This window comes from Colius striatus, chromosome Z (genome assembly GCF_028858725.1).
Source record: "Colius striatus isolate bColStr4 chromosome Z, bColStr4.1.hap1, whole genome shotgun sequence".
NCBI lineage: Eukaryota > Metazoa > Chordata > Aves > Coliiformes > Coliidae > Colius > Colius striatus.
Genome location: NC_084790.1, coordinates 59,675,155 through 59,700,003, shown reverse-complemented (window position 1 = coordinate 59,700,003; position 24,849 = coordinate 59,675,155). Strand labels below are relative to the sequence as shown.

At 39.2% G+C, this 24,849-nt stretch overlaps 1 protein-coding gene across 5 annotated transcripts in view; it reads right to left on the bottom strand.

Annotated features, from left to right (window-relative positions):
* Nucleotides 1–24,849, bottom strand: part of ADAMTSL1 (ADAMTS like 1) — a 418,285-nt gene that overhangs the window by 156,427 nt on the left and 237,009 nt on the right. For 3 of the 5 annotated variants that reach the window (XM_062017375.1, XM_062017376.1, XM_062017377.1), the window contains 2 exons: nt 18,456–18,583; nt 8,290–8,335 (listed from right to left, as the gene is read on the bottom strand). In XM_062017375.1, coding sequence (XP_061873359.1) covers nt 8,290–8,335; nt 18,456–18,583 — 174 coding nt within the window. Of the gene's footprint in view, nt 1–8,289; nt 8,336–18,455; nt 18,584–24,849 lie in introns of those variants that run through there. The other 2 variants (XM_062017379.1, XM_062017378.1) reach the window with 2 other exon arrangements.

The window sequence follows — 24,849 nt, the reverse complement described above, 5'->3', positions numbered from 1 at the left end:
ATTGATCTGAGATCTGATTTAGCTCCATTTTCAAATAGAGAAGAGACAAGTAAAGAACATTGTGGCCTTATTTCCTGCCACAAAAACTTCTGGTATACACCCTTCTCTCAAGTTTTCTGTCCATAAATGAATGCAGTCAGGTCTATTGGCTTGGGTTCGGCTTGTTGCAGAGATCCAAGCCAAGTCTCTTGTTTGGTTCAAGCTTGGCTCTACTTTTGAAACTTCCTGGCTTGCAATAGCTTTATTTTTAAAAACACAGAAAGGCCCAATAAAGCACACAACATACAGAGTTCATAATCCTGCTTTGTAAAGTATTCAATACTACGTTTGTTGTGATGGATGTAATTTTTAAATCAAAGAAAGAAAAAATGTACAGTCAACATAACAAGCTTTCAGGACACGGCAGGTGACCAGGACCAATGTTAAATACTTCTAGTCTTTGATATCATGATCAAAATCAAACAATGGATTTAAATAGTGAAGCTTGTGTTTAAAAAAAATTTTAATGTGAAACTTGAAGCCAGTTAAAGTACACATTCAAGCAGTAAGAAACACAGACACGCATACTTATCTTGGCATTCAGATATGAAAAAGGGTCACAGTCTGGCCCACCATTTTTCTACCACTGAAATCCTGAATCCTAAATCTACCTAAAGGCCTTGAAGATCCCTTTCCTTTAGTGGAAAACTTTCTTTCCAATTAAGAAAGCACAGGTATTTGCAACTACACACGACACTTGAAAAACCAGTGTAATGTTTTTTTCATATCAAAATGGGCGATGTTGACACAAGTCACTGAAACTGAAAAAGCAGGAACTACACAGAGTTGGGCATTGCTTATTAATCTCTTCTCCATTTTATTTTTTTATTTTAAAACTTGTTACTTGTTGTTCGTACTATATGGCACGTGGAGATCAGAGCCTCATCGTGCTAGGCTTTCTGGAATCATCTTGGAGGTGACTGATTTTATTGTTGCACTGCTTTCCATAATTTTTGAATGATTGTGGAGCACAGGTAAGGTGTCTGAGGACTAGAGGAAGGCCAATGTCACTCTAGTCTTCAAAAAGGGCAAGAAGGAAGACTCAGGAAACTACAGTCTGGTCAGCCTCAACTCCATCCCTAGAAAGGTGATGAAGTAACTCATCCTCGATGCTATTTTAAAAGACATGAAGGAAAAGATGGTTGTCAGAGAGAGTAAAAATGGATTTATCAAGGGGAAATCCTGTTTGACCAACCTGATAACCTTCTGCAAGTGTATAACTGGCTGGCTAGATGAGTGGAGCACCACCGACCATCTGCCTTGACTTCAGCAAGGCTTTTGACACTGTCTCCCATAACATCCTCATCAAAAAGCTCAAGCAGTGTGGCTTGAATGAGTGGACAGTGAGGTGGATCGAGAGCTGGCTGAATGGCAGAACCCAGAGGGTGGTGATCAATGGCACAGAATCGAGTTGGAGGCCTCTGGCCAGTGAAGTTCCTCAGGGATGGGTTCTGGGGCCAATCTTGTTAAATATCTTCAATTTCCTGGACAAAGAAACAGAGTATACCCTCAGCAAGTTGGCTAATGACATCGAACTGGGAGAACTGCCTGATCATCTGGGATCCTGTGTCCAATTTTGCGCTTCCCAGCTCAAGAGACAGGGAACTTCTGGAGAGAGCCCAGTGTAGGGCCACCAAGATGATCAGGAGGGCTGGAGCATCTTTCTTACGTAGAAAGGCTGAGAGAACTGGGACGGTTCAGCCTGGGAAAGAGGAGGTTGAGGGGGAACCTCCTTAATACTTAAAAGCATTTAAAAGGTCTATGTGAAGATGATGGGATGGCACTTTTTTTGCTGTTGTATCTATTGACAGCACAAGGGGCAATAGAAAGATGCTAGAATACAAAAAGTTCCATTTAAAATTAAGGAAAACAACTTTACTGTGAGGGTCAGGGAGCACTGGAACAATCTGCCCAGGGAGTTGTGGAGTCGTCTTCTCTGGAGGTTTTCAAAACCCACCTGGATACATTCCAGCGTGACCTAACCTAGGTGGACCTGCTTTAGCAGAGGGGTTGGACTAGATGTTTTTTAGAGGTCCCTTCCAACTCCTATAATGCTACAATTCTGTGATTCTGAGGTATGAGAGACAGATAAGCTCACAGTCTATAGATGAGTATTCTAGGTACTGAAATAACAGATAAGGCAATGCCAGTGTTTTGTTACATATTTTTTTTAAGTGGTAAATTGCTACTTTCTTCTAAACACTTTGCACACTTGAAGAGTGTTTGCTGTTTTGTGGCAGTCTCCCTGTGACTGGCTGCTGGACAGGAGTGACTAGTCTCTTACTTCCCAAAAGCTTTTTCCCTTTTAAAAAAATGAGACTGCTTTCAGTATATGCATGGAGGCTTGGTGGAAGAGGGTCCTCTACAGCCAGCCAGCTAGCACCAGCTAGCGCCAGCTAGTGTTGTTTCATTTGCTTAAATTAAATTGCTTTTTAGTACATCTACAGGCCTGATACTAGAAGTTATTTAACAGTATGCAGTTCATCTATTTGCACAACAGACTGACAGACCAGCGCGTGCTCACATTTTGAGACAGCTAGAAGTCATGGGCCAAATTAGTGTAGCAGTGAATCCAAGGTAGAATATCTTTGCATGGATTACGTAGTTCTGTGAGGTATTTTGCTAACCACATCTGTATGGCCGGTGTTTGGCTTGGAGCATGTAGCAGCACTGGTATCTGGCCACAAAAACACTACAGTCCTGCAGGTTACTCCAGCTTTATATTCAAGTCTTACCAGTTTTGTTTTCTTTTGGAAATTATCTGTGGGCCCCTGCAGACATGAGGAACAGCTGTCATTGTACTCCTTGAAAAATCAGAAAGAACTAATAAACTCAAAAGTCTTATCTAAGTCCATTTATCTTCAAACTTCCTATTCATTAAGACTTTTTAGGGAAGAAAATTTCCAGTGAATAGGAAGCAACTGTTTCTTCTCTAACTCTGAGAGTACTAGGCGGCTCTTTCATGACCTTTAGCTTGCGAGGGCTCTTGTGGTTTATCCCCAACTAGCATCTAAACACCACAGAGCTGCTTGCTCATTCTCAGTCCTTGGGATGAGGGAGAGAATTGAAAGACAAAAATGACAAGAACTTGTGCATTGAGATAAAGACAGTTTAACAAGTAAAGGAAAAGATTCACATGCAAGCAAATCAAAACAAAGCATTAATTCACTGCTTCCCATGGGCAGGCCAGTGTTCAGCCACTCCCAGGACTGCAGGGTTCCATCATTCATAACAGTTACTTGGGAAGACAAATGCTGTCTCTCCAAACATCATCTCCCTCCCTCGTTCTTCCCGCAGCTTTATATGTGAGCATGACATCATATGGTATGGGATAGTCCTTTAGTCAATTGGGGTCAGCTGTCCTGGTTGTGTCACCTTAAAACTTCTTGTGCACCCCTTGCCCTCTTGCTGGTGGGGTGGTGTATGAGAGGTAGGAAAGGTCTTGACACTGTGTAAGCAGTGCTCAGTGATAACTAGAACATGCCTGTGTTATCAACACTGTTTTCAGCATAAATCCAAAATATAGCCCCATACTAGTTACTATGGAAAAAACTAACTCCATGGCAGCTAAGATCAGCACAGTCTAAGACATTGAGACCATGCTAGATACCTATAATCTCCATTCACCCTATCAGGTCAAGATTTTCTCCACTGCAATTAATAGAGATATACTTTTAGAGGAGATCAGAAACCCCTTTGATATATGAAACCTATTTTAAAATAAACACAGGAGTTTCATCTCTACCTCTTAGGCACCTAAAGCTAGCCATATTATTATGGCCTCATTTGCTTCCTCCATCCAAAATTATTTTTAAGCTTGACCTCCTGTTTGACCCTATTGTAATTCACAAGGTCTGTAGAGTTTTTCCATGTTTTAATCCCATTAAAACCAATTTCTATTAATCAACAAACCAGTGGAAAAGATAAGATGAATCCCAGATGTCCCTTGATGGCGATAGGTAGATCACATTTCATGGGACAAAAGAGGGTCAGGCTTTCTAAAGTTTACTTAGTGGGTGAAATGTGGAAGACCCTATCTACGCTGTGATAGGTGGAAACAGTCGAGGAACCTTAAAACAGTTTACAATAGATGTACTTGTGTATTTGCAGAGGCCAAGAATGATTTACTATACCTGGAGCTTTTCCTGTGTGCAAAAAATTACTAACAACTGGACTACTCTGTGCAACATCTGACAGAAGAGTTTATTGAATCAGTTCCATGAGGCATGCATGGTATTTCAGCTCCACCGATTTCCCTACTGATGAAGAAAACCTCAGGTTCTAAAGTAGGGGCTTGCCCAAGACTAAATAAGAACTTTAGGTAAAAGTATCGAGACTTGGGAGATCTAGGGATTTAACAGAAACTCCACTCAGTCTCAAAGTCTTGTTGAGTGCCCTGCTTCAATTAAGTTTCTTGCAACCAGGTTTTTCTTTCATCTACTCCTGTGGACTTCTAAATAGGTTAAGATCATGCTTAGCTGTTTAGGTTGAGAGTGCCTTGTATTACAGCTTTCTCCGACAACCCCAAGACATGGTAACATCTGACAGAGATAAGCATGAGAGGAATATTATGAACAATAGGGGAATATCAGCAGATGCTTCTGCTCTGCATCAAATAAATATGAAGTGGAGATGGGGGTTAAAACAGACAATGAAGTATAAATCTAAGTGTCCATGAAATTTTGTCATTAGGAATATTTGTAAAATAAATATTTGACAGAAGAATGCTTTTTGTTTTTTGAAGTACGCTCTCATTTTTTGCGTGGAATTCAATGTGCGAATTTTCATGTAATTCTAAAATTTTTGTGTGCTCATACCTTTTAAATGTTAAAGTGAAACATTTATATTAGATACAGTAATTTGTATTTCAGCCTGAAAAGCTTACAAATATTTCAGTCAAAAACTGATACAAGCACATTTTCATAAAGGAACCTAGCTGCCACACTGACAGATCAAAAAGAGATATTAAAATTATTTTAAAAATATATTATCAGACATACTGAATTTAAGTCTATGAATCATCCAGAGTCCTGAAGAGTCTCAAGAGCAGCTTTATATGTAGTGTATCATGCTAGCAGGTATAAGCAAGCAAATATGAAAAGCAAAGTCCTTTGGGAATGAAGTGCCAGTCTCACACATCTCATTTTTTTCTGGTCTAATTTAGAAAGCAGTGCAATAAAAGGGAAAATACCAGGGACAGAAAAAGTTTTCAGTCACAAAAAGGGGTGTGATAATTGAGGAGAATGAAGAGAGGAGGTATGAAGACAGTACACATTCCAACAAACATGCTTCAGATAGATTTTCATGTAAAGAGGGGAAGAGAGAGCAAAAAACCCCATAGTAGCAGAAGAATTGAAAAATAGAAAGGTCAAATCAGATGGTGTGATAACCTGCTGGAAAACCCGAAAAGAACTTAGCAACTTAGAATATGTTTAGAAGAAGGAAGAGGGAGTCTTCTATCTTAAACTGGTCCCCCTGCCCCCTACAAAACAAAATCGTAAAACCTAGCAAAAAAATTCTACTCAGAGTATGAAAATACATTTGTTTATTGTGCATGATAGTTAGTATAACAACCCAGCTAGATACAAAAACATGTTTTCATTGCACTCAGAGTAATTTTCTAACGAAAAACAAATTACTCCCTCTCTTCCCCTTGACTATATTTTAAAATAGTTGCAAAAATACTTGAAGTCAATACGAATAGTAAGAAGAAAAAAAGCAGATGCAATTCAACCCTAAATCATCTTCAGATTCTCTCATTCCCTTTTTTACTATTTACACTTGTGGTTTCATACCCATAATTTTTCCAGTTACTGATCAACAGCAGGAAATGCAAGAGGTGAACATATTGGACTGCAATTATTCTTTTAAGGGCTGCTCAGAAGCTTTATAGAGAGCAGTATCAATCTCTCTCATAGTATATACAATGCAAAATGTTTTAGCATCCCTAGAATAATACAGATCACTAACGAAATAGACACACCATTCTGTCTCCCTGCCTCTTTTTTTTTACCCTCTTCTTTTGCTATCTCCCTGCAACTGAACTTCAGAATGAATTAAAACCAGCTGTAGCAAAATCTTGCAAATGATACTGCCTATGAAAACGTGTTCGTTGCCAGACTCCAGTGTACTCTTCTTATTCTCCAATTTCATCCTTGAAATAAAGAGTTTGCTTTTATGTGACTATCATCCTCTCCTGTAAGAGGATCATCACATAGCGAAAAACATGTCAGTTCAGAGAGAAACGGATTTGATATTTTTTTCAGAAAACAAAAAGATTAGTTATTTTATAAACAACAATATCAGCCCTTATGTTACGCAAAAGCTAATGAAATCTGGTATTTCAGGACTCACTGATTTACTTCTACAAGAATCAAAAGGGGGGAAGGTAGCGTGTAGGGTGGTTTTGCCCTTATTTTCCTTTAAAGCAACAGACTGTCACCTAACATGAAAATGTAGGTCTCATAGAGCCTGGAAATTCCATCTTCCTGATTTTCAGTGTCTTCATGGATGAAATCGTAAAAGGCAAAGTGTGAGTTAACAAAAATACACACAATACTGTGTGTCTTTTCCACTGCAGAATTCCAAGACAAGCCATGGAATTAAATGTTTCCAAGACCTAATTTGTATGTATGCATCCTTGAATTTTGGAGACAGAGACAGTAGACTTCATTAAAGAGAAAGTGTATTTTTTTTTCTCTAAAAGAGACAAACACTATTTCAGTGGTACAGCTACACAATTCAATACCAGAAAGGATTTCCTTGCAGCAATGCAAGTCTAGGGTTCCCAGACTGCTTCAAGTTTCCACTGGTGCTGCAAAAGGTATTTCAAAGTGGCATGTAGCCTCAGAAACATGGGGCTGAAGATGACCAGAGTTGTGGCAGAATTCTACTACAAGTTCTGATCCTGACCATGGTGGCAGTGCCCTTGCAATAACTGATGCTGTGAATACTGGGGTACAGTAAAGACAATAAGTGGAAGAGTATAACATTGAACTAAAGAATCAACATAAAAATAGAAAATACTTTGCCCTCAAATCAAGTATCTCTCCTTTATTTTTGGGGTGTGTGTGTGTTGCATTCCACAGAGCTGCATGCAACTTAGCTGACACAAATCAACTTTCTCATTCCCTCCACGGTCATGGTGTAGCCTAGGTACCTCAGAGATATAAATTGGTCTGTTATTCAGCCAGCAGACCTATTTATTGACTAATCTAGTTGTTATTAGCTAGAGAAGTAAATGTCTAGACTGATAAGGGATGTTGAGAACTCAAAGGATACACCCATAGCAAACTTCAGAGGAAGAAGTGTAAGAAATCTTACTGTATAGGAGACTACGACTCAGATAAAAGCAGTTTCTTTCATTATGAACTGTGGTTTATTGAAGAAAATATAAGCTAAATATGAAGGAATGTATTCAATTTTTCAACTTAAACTTTTAAACTTCTTAAGACAAAGCACCTTTTGAAAGGCTTCAGAATATGTCCCTACCAGGCATGAGAAAGCTTGGCCCAGTGCACGTTTGATTTCATTTTCCATCTGTACTGACATTTCTCTGTGTAATTTGAGAGCTTTTACTATTCTTGGCACTCAGTAAAACTTTCCGTATGAAAGTCACTATTTCCATTTTCACCAGTGAAAACACACTTTCACTTTGGTGAGCACAGAAGTTGAAGTTTCCTGTTTTATTTTATTGAAAACTATATTCCCCACATTAAAAAAACCCAAACAAAACAACAAACAAGTGAGAGACTTTGGAAAGGCCAAAATACTGATGCACACTATCTACAACTGCTTTTCTGTAATAAGCAACAGAATTCCAATGCTGGGAGGGCACAGGTGAGGAGAAATGTATATCTCTTACTACCTTGTCTTCAATCCTTAACTGCTTAATTGTCCAGTCTGACAGATTGCCCAATGTGAACCAGCTGGTTACTAAAGTAATACTAGGAACATGAGTGGTTTTGATTTTGCTAGTGGAGTTTTGAAGAGCAACTCTGTAGCTTCACTGACATTCTATTTGGAAAGGCTGTAACTGTAATCCCTTCCAAACAGTTTTAGCATCGTGCTATGCCATAATCTCTCCAGCTTTCCAAGAAACTGTCAGGGGTTGCCTACAGTCCTGTGGTGTGAAGGCAGTTTACACAGCTACAATACTCTCAATATCATGTTACCAAATTATATTGCATAATATAGATGTGACTGTCATATGTGTTGATTTGTATCATATTAAAGCTGTACTTCACTTACCACATTGCTGCACGTCCTGTACCGGATGTTTCGCCCTTCACAGGTCCTGTGTCCAAAAATTAAAAACAAACCCAAAACCATTAATAACTGAATATAAAAAGCAAACACTTGATGCTTACCGTGTCAGCATCTTCTCTACAAAGATCTCTAATCATCTAATTCTGCACCAACCCTATTCTCCAAAGTAAAGGTCTCTCTGTCCCTATACAGGCACTGAGATATGAATTCTACAACTCCTCAGTTTCCTATGTTTGCTTTAAAAATATGTTTCTAGAAGGTGGAATCAGTTTATAAATGAGGGTGGAGGTCAGAGTTCAAAGCTGAGCCAGAAATCAGCACTTGAATCACATCAATAATGTCTCCCAGCTATCCACAATGATTTCACAAGGGCACAGCTCTGCATCTGCCCAGGCACACACCTTAGCACTGACAGAGCCTGAGCAGCTGGGCTTTGTCTGCTGGGGAACAAATTGTGCACTGGGTGGAAGGAAACCTGCCTGCAGCAGCATGAAATGACAGGCAAGCAGTACAGGGCTTTTCCCTGTACAGTACATACAACCATGAGAGCAGGAGAGCATAAAACTTCTCCCTGATCCATAATTCCTTTGCTACTCCCAGACCGCTGCTACAAAACAGCATCCAAAGAGCAGCTGGGCCCAGCAGAGGTCAAGGAGAGCATGTGTCCTCATGTGTTCTCTTCATGGCTCTCTTTTCCCCACAGCAGACCCATACCAGCCCTGATGCTGGCAGGGCTCCCAGAAGAAAAGCCAACACACAGACATCTTTTTAGTACTCAGCTACACGTATTCTGAGTATTTGACCTTAGGTGAAGTTTCATGTGCTCTTTGACTTCAGACAGCATACTCTGAGGAGATCCTCAGTACAAATCAAAATGTAGGGGTTGGCTTTTAAACAGTACTCTTCAAAATAATAAAATTCCATCCATTTGTAATTTCTTAATTTCACAGCTCCTTTTTTTCTGGTTTTTTTTTTTTGGGGGGGGCAGAATTTAACAAGTACACATTCCTTGAAGACTAAATGCCTGCCAAGAATGAATTTTGAAATCCAAACCATTTTGAACTATCCAAGAGAAAGGCTAGCATTTGCATGCATTTGTGTCATTCTTTTTTTTTTTTTTTTTGTGTGTGTGTGCGTGCATTCTTTTTTTAACAGTAAAATCTTTTTCCATAGTTATTTAACTCTAATAAAATCTGATTTACTGAAGTCATCCTTACTCTTGCTTTTATCCACAGGACTTAATTGTGAAATTCCTTCAGGAGTCAGTTGCACCTGTGCGAGTAGGAAATCAGAGCAAAACACAAGTTTTGCAAGTGCACCACAGTGGTGTAAATGATTGCAAGATAAGAAAAACAAGTAAACAAATCCTATCACTTTTTTCAGAAGAACTGTAAGCAGAAAGATGACATTTGGCAGATAAAGAATGCAGTTAAAAACATAGTAGAAATACCACTTATCCAATGTTTTTGTAATGTTTTATAATTAATTCAAATACATTTTTATTCTTGGAAACATGAAGAGAAGTGAAAAGTATTCATGAAGTATTTAGCACCACAAAAAAGTCTTAGCTGTATAAAATAAAATCATATTTGCAACAGGCTATGAAACAAGAAAACCTTAAAAAAACCAAAACCAACCCCCCGCTCCTCTACTATCCCAGTCGTTCCTGAGCAATATACACAAGCCGGTAGAGATACTGTGGTGCTAGTCAAACCTGTTTACATTACACTACTTTCAGATGTGTTCTTGGTTTACATCATTAGGTAGCAAGAAAAAATTATATTATACAGCATGCAGACAGTTCTTAGTACAGGCCTTTTACACCACACTAAACAGCTTGTTTGGTAAGCTTGATACATGTCTGATCTGCCCATCAGAAATGCCATATAACCCATCAGACATCTCTCTGCTTCACACAGAACTTGTTATTACCACAATTTCAATTACTGTAATTTCTTAACCTCAGAACCATTGAACTACCAGGGAAATTTAAACTTATTTTCTACAAACTGTCTCAGTTTCTTCTTTTTTTCCCCCAATTTCTTCATATTATCCGTTTTGAAATGAAAATACATTTATTTTTCAATTATTCTTTGCATTAGGGAAAATAATAGGTACTTTTGTTAGACATATGTCACAAAACAATTTGGGATTTTCTTCCAGTTTAGCTCCTTTGGCTAATGGCTAGGGTTGTTCAGAAAAAAACATGCAATTCTGGATACAGCTAGTGCTATGATGATTCACAAACACTAGGAATGACTTTTGCAAAACTCCTCCTGTCCCTTTTCCAAGACGAAACTTCGGGGTTCTGTTGTTTAAGCTCATTACTTTCTCAGTTAGCACCCATCAACCAAAAGCAGTCAAACTGATTTCAGCCTGAGCTGATATATTTCCACAACAGATTTGAGAAGAGTTTCAGATTCACACTGCCTTCAGGACAATATTCCTGATTAATAGCTTAAATTTTGCATAAATTTTGATTTTTGCAATTAAATTCTGTTACTATGTTTAAAATAGGGAATCTGAAACCATCTAGTGAAATGAATTCTGCTGGAGTGAAATACACAGAATCTAACATGACACCAGGGCAGACAGAGTTTTCTCCTCTAGGTGGGGTTTGAATTAATGGTATATGGCCCATATGTCAGCATGGATGCTTTGCCGAATGCCACAGCACAGAGGATTTAACTTGCAAAGGACCTTGTTAATGAGATCCTATCATTAAATACATTCACCACATCTCCTCTGACATCTGCAGGGTATAGATGAGAACTCAAACAAGGAGTACACACAGTAATGTGGAAAAGTCAGAAGTCATCTGAAATGGCAAGTTCATCTTGGAGGGCATACAAAAAGTTACTTCTAGTCTTCCCTGTTATATATACACTGCAGGGGATTGTGCAGAGCAAAAAGGTAGCGGAGGGTTTGGCTTGACAGGCAATTATTATCATATGAATATGAAAGAAAAGTAAGCTACTGGGAATCATGTTTTGTTTTTCAAACTTAGTCACTTGTTTCCAGTAAAGTTTCTGAAAGATGTGAACAATTTCTAATATACTAAAATATTCACTTCTCTTAATGTAAAAAGCTTGAAACCCTGGCACTTATTTCTTCAGGCTGCAGCTTGTAGAGGGACTTAGTTCAAGTCCTCTCTCCTCACAGATCTGAAGTAGATGTGTATTTGTACTCAGCTAGAGTTAGAAGCCTTGCAAAAATCCATGCCAGAAAGAATAGAAACCCCATGCCAAAGTTGCCTTTATCTGTAACTACCAAAGACCACGAAAGGGATATGCAGAGGAGGACCTCACTATCTCCTTCCACTCTAGGCAGTCATCAAAGTTTGAAACATTTTCTGAACAAACAAGTCTCCACATAACCAAGTAACTGAGCCAGAGACGGATTCTTTGTGTGGATGTGGATTTTGATGCAACAGTTCACTGTAGGGGTTTGAAAGCTGATGTAATGCTGGACAATCTTCAGTCTCCTTATTTTCACACTTCTTGATAACCACTGTTCTGGGATAGATTCTGTTTTCTGTACTTTACCCGTGAGACAAGTTTGCTCTAGGCCTTTTTTCTCCCATGTGATCTTAGGTAGGCAGTGTCAGCCCTCCCCTTCCACTGGTGCCAGCAGGCATGAAGCTGTCTACACAGCAACACCATCTTACATCTCTCTTTCCACCATCCTGTTGCTCTTACTTCTTTCCAAAATATTACACAGTGTTATGACTCACTCTCATCCTCAATACAATTTCTGTGTTAGTGTTTCTCTGAGGAAAAGACAGTCTCCTTTATTCTTTCAGCGTATCCTTTTACCTCTAAAGGAAAGGTGAAGAAAGGGCATGGACACCAAATTGTTGTGAGAAAGTAATATGGGTTCAAGAGAGGTAAGTCCTGTTTAATTAACTTATTTTGCTTTTATGGTCACCCATCTAGTTGACTAAGGGAAACCAGAATATGTAACTTTTTGGATTTTACTAAAACTGTTGACATTGTCTCTCACAACACCCTTCTGTACAAAATATCCAGCATACAGCTAAAGAAGTCTATAGTTAGATTTGTGAACAGCTCACTGACAGGTTGGACTTAAAGAGTTATAGTAAATGGGTTCACATCAGGCTGGTGGCCAATCACCAATGGCATTCCCCACGGGCTCAATTCTAGGGCCAATGCTCTTTTATTATAGAATCTTAAGGGTTGGAAGGGACCCCGAAAGATCATCTAGTCCAACTCCCCTGCCAGAGCAGGACCACCTAGAGTAGGTCACACAGAAACTTGTCTAGGTGGGTTTGGAATGTCTCCAGAGAAGAAGACTCAACAACCCATCTGGGTAGCCTGTTCCAGTACTCTGTCACCCTCACAGTGAAGAAGTTTTTCCTCATGTTTCTTTGGAACCTCACATATTCCAGCTTATTTGCCCTTTGTCTTATCATTGGATGTCATTGAGAAGAGCCTGGCTCCATCCTCCTGACACCTGCACTTTACATATTTGTAAACATTAATGAGATCACTCCTCTTCATAAAAGGGTATCAGGCTGGTCAAACATGACCTTTCCTTGGTAAAGCCATGTTGACTGCTCCTAATAACTCTCTTATCCTTTAAATGCCTGAAGATATTCCCCAGGGTGAATTGTTGCATCACCTTCCAGGGATGGAGTTGAGACTGACCAGGGCAGGGTCTAGTTGAAGGTCTGTAAACAGTGGAGTCCCTCAGGAGAGGTCGGTGCTCAGACTGGTACTGTTCAATAAATTCACTATTGACCTTGATGAGGGAATAGAGGACACTGTCAGCAAGTTTGCTGACGATACTAAACTGGGGGGAGTGGCTGACATACCAGAAGGCTGTGCTGCCGTCCAACAAGACCTGGACAGGCTGGAGAGTTGGGCAGGGAGAAATCCAATGAAATTCAACACGGGCAAGTCTTGCGTCTGGGAAAGAAGAATCCTATGTACCAATACAGGCTGGGGAATAAGCTCTTATAGAGTAGTGTAGAGGAAAGGGATCTGGGGGTCTTGGTGGACAGCAGGATGAGCATGAACCAGCAATGTGCCCTCGTGGCCAAGAAGGTCAATGGCATCCTGGGATGCATCAAGAAGAGTGTGGCCAGGAGGTCAATGGAGGTTTTTCTGCCCCTCTACTCTGCCCTGGTGAGGCCTCATCTGGAGTCCTGTGTCCAGTTCTGGGCTCCCCAGCTCAAGAGGGACAAAGAGAGAAAGAGAGTCCAGCGCAGGGCCACCAAGATGGTCGAGGCACTAGAGCATCTTCCTTATGAGGAAAGGCTGTGGGAACTGGGGCTTCTAGAGAAAAGGAAACTGAGGGGGAGATCTCATTAATATTTATAAGTATATAAATGGTGGATGTCAGGAGTTTGGGACATCCCTTTTTTCTATGATATCTAGCAACAGGACAAGGAGTAATGGGAAGAAGCTGGAACACAAAAAAAGATCCATTTAAATATAAGAAAAAACTATTTTACTGTAAAGGAGCCTTGGCACAGGCTGCCCAGGGAGGTTGTGGAATCTCCTTCCTTGGCAGTCTTCCAGACCCACCTGGATGCATTCCTATGCAACCTGATCTAGGTTGATCTGTTTCTGTACGGGGGTTGGACTAGATGGTCCCTTCCAACCCTACCATTCTGTGATTATATGATTCTATGATCTTTCAAGGTCCCTTCCAACCCTTAAGATTCTGTGATCTTCCTGTCAGTCCTAGAAACAGCAAAACACTATTGATATTGCTGCAGTACTTCTCAATATGTAAAGTATAATTTTAGATGTCACATAATATCTTTAGGACCAGGATGGGTGAACTTAGTGTAAGAGAAGAGATAATTTCTTTTATTTGATTTGAAAATATATTCTCATACAAGGAAATGAAATAAATACCTATGAATATCAGCTATCCAATGAAAATTCAGACACTTATGTCTTTGAGTTTGCTTGAATCAACACACACTTAATATTTGGATTAAAGGTATGTGAGTACTATCAATCACTATACTGAGTGACAAATTCCAGCTGTGCTGGACCAACCACAACAAATAATAGATTCTGAGGAAAAGGGCAAAGATCATAATGCAGTGTCTCTTCTCCTGCTCTGCTAATATATTTCCTGTGTACTTGTAGCCAAAGTATCCAATATGTAATAAACCTCAGCTCTCTGTAAAAGCACGACAGTTGCTAGTTTGGCCCTCAAGAAAAACAGGAATGGTCTGTGGTTCTCTTTACAGGTTCTAATCAGTAGAGCTGCGTGACAGTTCATGATGGATTGGAGACAGATGACTAGTAGTTTCTCTTTCCTGAAAATCAATACCTGGCTCCAAGCCTGGTGTTACTGCCAGAATTTGGGATTTTTTGATCATGGGACAATTTACATGGCAGCAGGGCAGTTTCTATGACTCCAGGGACAGGGTACACCTCTCAGAAAGAGGGAAAATGGTCATGGGACAAGAATTGGTGGGGCTCATTGGGAGAGTTTTAAACCAGATTTGAAGGGTAAAAGAGGCAAAACCAGGCTTGCCAGGAATAAGTCTGAGGGCAGCATGCTGATGTCCAAGAGATGGTCTACTAGAGAGATCCTTTGGTCTGCTCTCTCAGTGGAGACAGGAGATAGAGATTCTTGTTGCAACATGGAAGCAAGGGTTAATGCCACAGAAACACCTGAAAATGGTCACTTGTGGGTCAGGATTTCTTCCCCCCAAAAGGTGACAGCATTAGTAACCCATCTGAAGTGCATCTACACCAATGTACACAGCACAGACAGCAAACAGGAGGAGATGGTAGTCGTTGTGCACCAAGGGAAGTGTGACATCATTGCTATTATGGACACGTGGTGGGATGAGTCACACGACTGCTGCACTGGATGGGTGCAGACTCTGCAGAAGGGACAGGCAAAGGAGGAGAAGTGGAGGGAGCGTTAGGGAGTGTCTTGACTGTTTAGAGGTCAATCATGATGAGGATAGGGTCGAGTGTTTATAGGTATGAATCAGGCAGAAGGACAATAAGGCTGATTTCATGGTCAGAATCTATCATAGACCACCCAACCAGGATGAAGAAGTAGTCAAAATATTCTATAGTAGGTGGGAAAAGTCTTGAGATTACAAGCTGTTGTTCTCATGAGCACAGTGTGAGGTAAGTGGTTGAACTTGATTTTAAAGGTCTTTTCCAACCAAAATTATTCTATGATTCTGTGATGATCTTTGTATCCAAACCATGAAAATAAAAATATTGAAACTGAAAAGTAGACCTCTGGAATGATAAAAAGAAATACTTCACACAATTAGGTTGGGAGGTTCACTTTCAAATGAGTTGAGGCAAACAACTGTAACACTTAAAGGGGGTCTGCCCTTTTGTACAGATAGTAAAATTATCTGAAGTTATAAGGAGTTAATACCAACAAAGAGTATCAAAAGTATCATGTTTTTAGGTTTATCTCAGTCTTTAACTACTGAATAGCAAAATGCTATTTTCCTGGGGCTTAATCTAATACCAGAGTGACCCAGTGCTGATCACTGTCAGTGATACGAGGGTGCATGGTTGACTTGGGCTGACAACTCCTGTCTGCTTGTGTGACTGGCACATTTATTTATATCTCTGTCATATTAAATGTCCTTAGTATAAACAGGAACAGTTATTATAATGAAATGTACTGTTAAACAGTCCCTACCCTGAAATTCTTGCCATCTAAAACACTAGAAAATAGAATTTCTCACTAACACTTTCCATTCTTTCATCACAGCTGCAAAGGCCTAATACAAAACATTCCCAAAACAAACAACATAAGCACTAACATAACTTTGGCAAACAAAAACTGGAAAGAAAACTAGTTTTCTTTATTTAGCTGCATATACTCTCAGTGTTTAGGAATGGGCAATTAGTCTTTGCATTTCTTTAAAGTAGATGCACTAGGCTCTCTCTTTACATGTAATGCTCTGAAAGTCACTGTATACAAAACTAGAAGACATAATGTATTACAGACATTCATCCCAAGATGAGAACGATTTTGTATTCTTTTGTTGCAAAACATCTAATTTTGTTGCCAGTTTTTGTTTGCTGGAAGTATCTAGTATTGTCCTTCATGCTGCCATTAAATTATACACAGCAAATACATGAGATAAATCGTACTGAGCAAGAAATTGTCCAGAGAGGTAGACATTTTGTTCTAGCCTTGCCAGGTTTGAAATACTCAGGCACAAAGACTTATTTCACACCTTCAAAATCTGGATGAGTTTCTTTCCCTTGCTCTCTCTGCCTTTTTGTTAGTGTCTTAAAATACTTGCCTAGCACAGAAATTAACCATTTAAACCCTTTATCTAATTAGCAGTTGCCACAGATCAGGAAAAAGGACAAACTATCACACATTTGATACGTGTGCTAACTCCAAGTAAAATTTCATTATTTAGGATTTATTGCTAGTGGCTAGCAACAGTTACACAGCTAATTAAACCCCTGCATCCTATTGTGGAAACAGAGGCTTTCCCTGTCTCAATGGGCCCAATGTCTGCAGTTGGTTTCTTAAGGCAGGAAGCATTGTTTATGTACTGACAGGACACTAGTGAGGTACTGTACAAAAAAATAAGTACTGTATGGTTTACTAGTTTATTCTCAGAGATTGCCTTAGGGACATTTGAAACAGTACGAAAATCACAGAGAAGCATATGGAGAAAGTCTGTGCAGAAGGAGTGGTTTATATTTACATATTATAGAGCATTATGATTACTGTTACTGCTATAGATCTCCAAGACTTTTCCCCTCTAGAAACTACTGAGGCAGTTCTCAGTGGGGCAGTAGAGATGTCCTAAGCAAGCCCCCATATTACTTAGATTCCCCAAATCTCCTAATATATCTGGATTCATGTTTACATAAAAGGAACATATAGAAGATCACTTATTTTCCTAGGTAAGTCTGAAAAGAATACACTGTGATTTAAAGTAAATTCCTGTCTCTGCAATTCTCAAATTCAAAGTGTTTGCAGAAGCACTATTTGTGGGTTTTTTTCCAGGGTAATGAAATTGGGTTTTCATTGGTTTCAGTAGACACCTTTACCTACCTTTTCTTCCTCCAGCAGGCTTTTGCACACTGTGAACTCAATAATTGCTGGAATTGAGAGACTAAACTGTCCACAGATTAAACTAAAATGCACAATATTCTATTCTGATCTTCTGGTTCAATGCCTTGTGCTGTTTCTTGTCCTCAGTAAACAGTATCATGTATTAAAAGTTCCCATGTAGGTAACAATTTGGCGTGTATTCTTACAGTTTATAAGCACATGAAAGAAATTGAAAAGGAACATATGCAGTAGAGAAAAATGTGTTGCATTTTTTATACTACAACACGTAAGTTAGCAGAGATGGCAGCAAGCCACAATATTTGTATCTGCAGTTTTCCTTCATATTATTTATCATAGATCTCTATCATATATACCATGTTTACTGTTACCTGGTAAAGTGTTTACCATGTTTACTGGTTAACCTGTTCTTTTGGTAGATAGAAATAGTATTTGATAGCTATACTTTGCATGTAGAACTTAAATATACTATAGAGTGAAAATTATATCAAATGACTTCTCCACATTTCATTGACAGCTAATAACTGGGGAGGAATAAAATCTCAGATGCCTGACTGGGAACCCGGGCTTCACCTTTGAACTAAGCCATTCTCCTTCTGCCTGTTAGAGAAGGTTTGTTGATACGAAATATCAACCCAAAATTTGATTCATTAAGGTATCCTCTGCAGAAATATTGTTTTTTCTTATGCAGCTCAACATGCCATGTTGGGTCAACGTGATGCTTTTATAGTCTCAGTGTGGCTGAGACTGTGGGATGCTAAACCTAGTGAATTTGCTGTAGTCTGGCACAGGTGCATGAAAAGTCTTACTGCTTAAATGGTGAAAGTGTAGGGAGGTTTCACTTTTCAGTAGCTGGCAGACTTACAAGCTGTCCAGGCAATTGAAAAAATTTTGATAGGTTCTCACTATATTTTAAAGGGGTCTTGCCTTATCAAATATGTTGGCTGCTTGCCTGAATTAAAAAACACACCACTATAATTTTTTTGACACCAAGTTAGCAGTTTCAGCATGGTTCAAGACCTTATGGTCTGATACAAGTAAGTTAAATACTCCTATCAGTAAAGCAAAAAGCATTCACCCACTTGCTGCCCAGGCAGCGCCTCAGTGAATATGAAGCACCTCCTCCACAAGTGCGTGAACATTCGCTCCAAGAGCCCCAAGCATCCCACAGTGAGTCTTGGTCTTCCTCTGAACGAGCTGTTCTGTAGCTCTGAGGAGAAAGAAAAGGAAAAAAAATCAGGAAAAATTATTTAAAGGAAAAAAAAAGCTACTTTAACCTTTCCTTTTACTGGATATCATCTTGGTCATTGAAAACACTGAATAAACCTGTTATTGTCTAACAGTCCTACTGATTGGCAGATGTTTCTTGTAGTGGCTGTTGCTGTATGGACTTTCTTTCATCCTTTGAGTATCATACTCCATTTCAATTTAAGACCAGTGATGACTATTATAAAAGAACACTTTGTACAACAGTGAGGAGAGGGATTCTTACTGACTAAAAGGAAGAGGTGGAGTATTGCAGACATTAGAAATTAATGCTTTGAAGTTTTGTTGCTGTCTTAGACACTACGAAAGAACACATTAAAAAGTGCCTTCCAAGATACTTTTGAGGGGAAAAAAAAATCGCAGCATAATGAATTAATGTGCTCCGAAGATACCGAACGTAATGACTTTCAATCACTCACCATGAGGAACTGGAACTATTGTTACTTCTTTTCTGTACAAAGCTCTCCTATAAAACTTTTTGGACAAAGATTCCCTAACTGTTTTACCTTCACTTTCTGCTATCTTAAAAAAAAAAAAAAAATGCACACTACCTGAAGAGGTGGAGTTCTCCAATGCCAGGTAGAGACCCAGGCAGTGCTACTGTTAATGCCAGGGGTTGGGCACAAACAGCGTCACAAAGAAGTCACACTGATGGGCTCAGAAATGCTCATCTCTTCTATGATTAACTCATAAATATACAGCAGTGTCTGCCTCAAATAATGAAGTCATCCATATATCCAGTATTTCATTTCCATTCATGTAAATGCACATCAGAAACATAGATCTATAGGGACACAAATGATTTCATCATTTAGACAGATATTGTCCCTCACAGGTGATGTGGTTTTGCTGGAAAAAATTGAATCACTTCCAGAAGCATAAAAAGATGCAGGAAAAATGCCTGTGTCTGATGGAGATCAGGAAATGTTTTCCTTCAAAGCCTAGCTTATGCTGTGGGCCAACATTTGGTGAATGGCTTTTCTAACTACATTTAGAACAAATGAGAAGGTGAGACAACTATGAGGAAGACATTGGTGGTATACCTTCAACAGTCAAACATCAGCAAGTGTCGTTGCTAGGATTTCAACTTTAATGTTCAATATTGAGGGATAATCTGAGACACAGAGATAGCTCAACACTGAAATTATTTTATCTTCAGTGACGCTATGTAAAAGTTTTGAACCGAAATCCGAGACCCAGTGAAATATATCAGTCTTGAATGTTGTTATTCACAAGCAAAAAAGAAAACATTGGGGATGGTTTAGGGCTGTGAACAGTTACAATATAATGTTTCAGGGAGATACTGAATTTATAACACATAACCAAGATCCTAAACTAAAGGATTTGTGTGTGTAGAGCAAATGACCCAGTCTGGCACATTAGGATATGAAATGTATGATAATAGAGATTTATCAAGGTTAACTATTCAGTATACTTTAAGGAGTCAGGAATGTATCATATATGCTAACCATTAATAACAAATTAATTTTCCAATATGGAAACCATTTAATCCTATAAAATTCTGGACGGGAATTGCAATTCATCCACTAATGTCATCTGTGATGCTGAATAATCAGCCAGGTGTAATTTTAGCTGAAGTGAAAGCTCATGACTTTTATTAATTGTCTCAGTTCGGTAGTAATGCCGAAGTCTCACACTGAGCCTTGTTCTCCTGAAAACACTGTAATCTCAGTGTTGTACACATTTTCACTTTCTGACAGTCATTAACTCTATGCCTGTGACGGAAGAAAACTGCCAGTGTTGCTTCCATGGTCCCACGAGTCTTCCTGCCCTGAAGCAAGTCATTAGCTAAAGGGTCAGTATTTAGCTTACTCAAGTTGATATTCCTTACAAGAGCCTGATACTACTCTGAGATACACTGGCACAATAAACTAGTGGTAACTAAATATAAGTTGATAATCTTAAACCTGCTTAAGTCATCTCAGACAGAATCCCAAATTGGTAAACTTCTATGGAGATATTGTTTAAAGGAAAAAAGAAAAAAAAATATTTGCTGGGCATCTGTTCAGCCATTTTCTCATCTTTCCCTCTCTTTCCACAATTGCTTTTATCAAGAAATAGTCCAAATCTGCCCTTGAAGAGTGAGAGTCTGTTTGGGCAGAAGGGGCTAAAAAAGAAAGGATTTTCCTCTCTGCAAACACATCAAATACAGTTGTTTCTTTTGAAAGTACAAGCTTAGTGAGTGGCAAGGGTCAGCTGCAGAACAGCACACAGGAACACAGACTGCATCCAGCTCCTCAGCATTGCACAATGGTTGTCTCCTGCATTCCTCATGCTGCCACTCACAGACCTTTCAAGGGTGCAAGTGCTCCTTTTTTTTAAACCACAATATTTTAAAAGGTAAATGCACACATAAATAGAGGTGAGTCCATTTGGCCTTCTGACACAAAGAAAGCCAATCCTTTCGAAAGACCTTTAGGCTCTGGTCCAAAGCATGTTGAGGTCAAATGCAAAGGGGTTCAGGAGCAGAACATTAAAACATGGAAAGGGCACGCAAGACAATTTACTTTGTGGGGTTTTTTTAAATTAATCAAATAAATCTTGTGATTGAGAAGAAAGATAAAACAAGCAGGCAGAAGGCAAGCTTTCTTCAAAAAGCTCTGCTGAAGCACCTCCACTCTGGTCCTGCTGCCCTATCTTAGCACTTTTGCCAAGGAGGGGTTGCCAGGTCTGCCAAATAAAGCAATTAATCTATGATTCTGCCAACCTCCCTTTCCAACTTGCTTCATGGTACATAGTTTGTAATAGCATTTGTAATGGCATGTAGCACTTTCTTCTGCAGAACAGCTTTTGGAAAATGTTTTACATGGGTAATCAGGTCTCTTTTTGTTGTTGTAACACTTAGAATGAGGCAATTTTATTCTGGATCTACTGATGGGGAAAAAAAGGTAAATTAATTTAGTCTGTGAGAGATGACACTGGATTTGTCTAATGAGTATATAACAATTATTTGACACTGTCAGTTTATCTTACCTTTATTAAAATGAAAAAGCATCTAATTTGAACATAATAATTACAAGGGTAATCATAAAACTAAAGTAACAAAAACGATGAACTTTTTACCATGGACAGATGTGACCCATCTTTTAGTGCAAACTCATTAACATTTATATGTGAGATAAGAGGAGCAACATGACTATTTACTGAGTTGACTTCTTTCTGAAGGCTATTTTTTATAAAATGAAAATGTGTGGTTGCACACTTGGTCTGCTGAAAAGAAAGTGTGCATCTCTGATTTTAGTTCACAAGGAAACAAAAATCTTCAAACTCCAAATGGATGCTTATCCTGGTCATTCACCACTGGTTGCAAGCCCAAAGCCATTATTGAAAAAGATTGCAAGGTAAAGTCTCATGAACCAACTACTCTTACCTCATCACAAATTATAAGCATCAGCACAGCTAGACATTCTAAGGGTCCAAATTTTTCTGAAACAAATTGTACTCCCACCCAGAGGAGAGCCATGTGCCTGTTATTTGCATTCCAAGATTTGTTATAAGACCTGTATATTCCCAGAAAGCACGTGATCTCAAGCTGGAATAGGCTCCAAGTTTTTCTTTAACAAGTGGAATAAACATAATTCATTTCAACTCCATCCATGTTTAATGTTAAACAAAGTAGAGCATTTTTCCCTTCTGTGAACTGCACAGTTAAGATTGAACTTGAAATTCTAGCAATGCCTGAAAAGTCACTTTAAATCTCTAAAATATTTCAGTTGCAGGTCTCCTACAGGTTCAAAGGATATATACCGTTACTACCTAAGAATTCACAATTTAGCATAGCTTTTTCAAAAGTAACTTATACCACTAATAAATGATTTCTACCTTCTTTTAACAAAATGAACTAAACTGAAGAGCCTACATTAAAACACTCCTGGTAACAATCAAGAACATTGCAGTGTTCTGCAATACAAAAAGTCCTTTAAAGCCCTGACATTCCTGCAACAGTGAGTAAAAGAGAAAATGGGTGTACCGTCTTTAGACCTGCAAGGAGTAAACCTGCCAGAACTTAAAGCTGCCTTTAAGTAACACTTCCCTGCTACAAAATGGTTTTTTATCTCTGCCAGAAGTAACTCAGGTTGGTGCTTCTTGAAATGGTGGTATGCCAAAGAAGCAAAATGCAGTTAGTCATCAAAGCTCATAATGCCCCACTACTAGTATCAGAAGAGTTTCCTTCTCTCTTCTGTCCATTCTAGGTGGATCTCATCCTGACCTTCCCATAAAACACCCATGGCTTTATCTATACAAAATTCCCAACGTCCTGACATCTACAATTGCAGAAATGTCACCTTCAAGCAGTTTGCTTACTGAAATCAAGTCCTCTAGCACTAACAAAAATCAGCTCTTTCTTTACCTCTCTTTATGCTAATACCTACTCAATCTGAGGGAGATTCTGCAGCTAACACCCAACAGAGCAGCTCCAAAGGAATCAGGCATGCAGATTTCCAAGGAGTTCTCTAATGAGAAAGAAAAGGTATGTCTTATGATATCAGACAAGTAAGCAAGAAGGATTATGTGTACAAAGAGAAACCACAGGTGTCCTGAATGTAGTGTCATTGGGTGAAGATGCTTACAAATGAAAATAAAAAGCCTTTAAACTACAATCTGAACAAAGAAAACCAGCATCTTTCCCTTTTATATTTCCCTATTATATTTTCCCCTATTATATGGTCTTTCTGCCCTCCCTTTTCAGATACGTCCAAGTGTATTGCTATATGGATTCTTGCCAAACCATACATTCTCTCTCTTTGAGTAATCCTAGATCATGTTTTGATATTTGATGTTTGTCACTGAGGCCAAATATATACTTCACACCATACTAGGATGTTGTCCGTAGTGAACCAGGAAGAAACTATGCTTAGTACTTGTCTAGGTGTGTGAACAGCAGAAGACAAGGTCAGTGACCTCATCTTTTTCTAAGAAACATAGACTTCAAGATTTCAACCAATGTAAATATCGAGTTTATAACATTTAATTTGCACAATGTTGTGCATCTTTGTTGCGTTCCATCCAATGTAACAGCTGGATTAGAGCTCAAATGGGAAACCACTTGGAAATTTTTGGTTTTTGAAGGAAGGCAAGGCAGATCAAAATCACAGTCAGTTGAACTAATACTGGTAATTACTGTCAAATGAAATATTAACATACAAGACATTCCTGACTAGCTGTTGAAACTTTTCAGAGCAATTATCTTGGAAACATCATAACTAAAGTATTCTGACACATCCAGTTTGCAATGCACAAAACCTATGCTTACTCTACCTAGGCAAAGTGTTGCGCATCATTTTAAACAGTTCTGTATAACTGAAGCGCATCCACTCTTCCAGAATGACTGCATCATATTGAAGAAAAGTCTTATTAAAGTAATCCATATTCTTGTGAGGATCATGATTATTCCCTGAAAGCACTAAGATTCCCTATGTCCTCCATCTCCAAGTAGATATCACAGAATCATATCTGCCTTAGCAGTACACCCAAGGACTTAATGGGAATGAGTATCAGTCTGTTTTTTTTTCCAAGGGGTCTGCTTCAGGGTCAGGATGGATAAACACACATATAGATGGATAAACCACATATAGATGTGATACACAGTTTGTCTTACCATTATCCTGACTGTATCCCATGTAAAGATGAAGAGAGGACTTCAGCCATCCGGTCTGCCACCTAGCCACCTTCCAGAAGGACCATACAAGCCTACCTGGCATTCTTACCAAAGTATTGGAGAATTTTGTTCTCACAGAAGTGACATGAGGATACAGAGGAAAAATGACACCTGTGCCCAAGCTGCCAGAACTGTTTACTGCACCTGAGATGCTGAGCAACTCAGTTACAGTTACTCCCATGGTCAACTGCATGCTGTTCCAAATGGGTAAAACAAAAGGGTGCCTATGGAACCGTTCGCACTAGTGCTACAACACTGTTTTCTCTGGCAAACAACCTGGAAAGCAAGGTAGCTGCAATGAGCATCAAGATGCCTTGAGGCTCTACCTTGTACACTGTCTCTCTTGCTCCCTGGAGGGCAGCAGCTCCCTCCTACTGGGTGTGGGGCTCTGTGCTAAACAGTACCAGCCCACTTGCCTCAGGCTTCCACAATCTTGGAAATTCAGTGAGGAATTTTTGCCTCCTTTGCACTTGCAAGATGAGGCAAAAGGCGCGAGAGAGGATCAAGAGAGTATTTGCTAGGGGAAAACC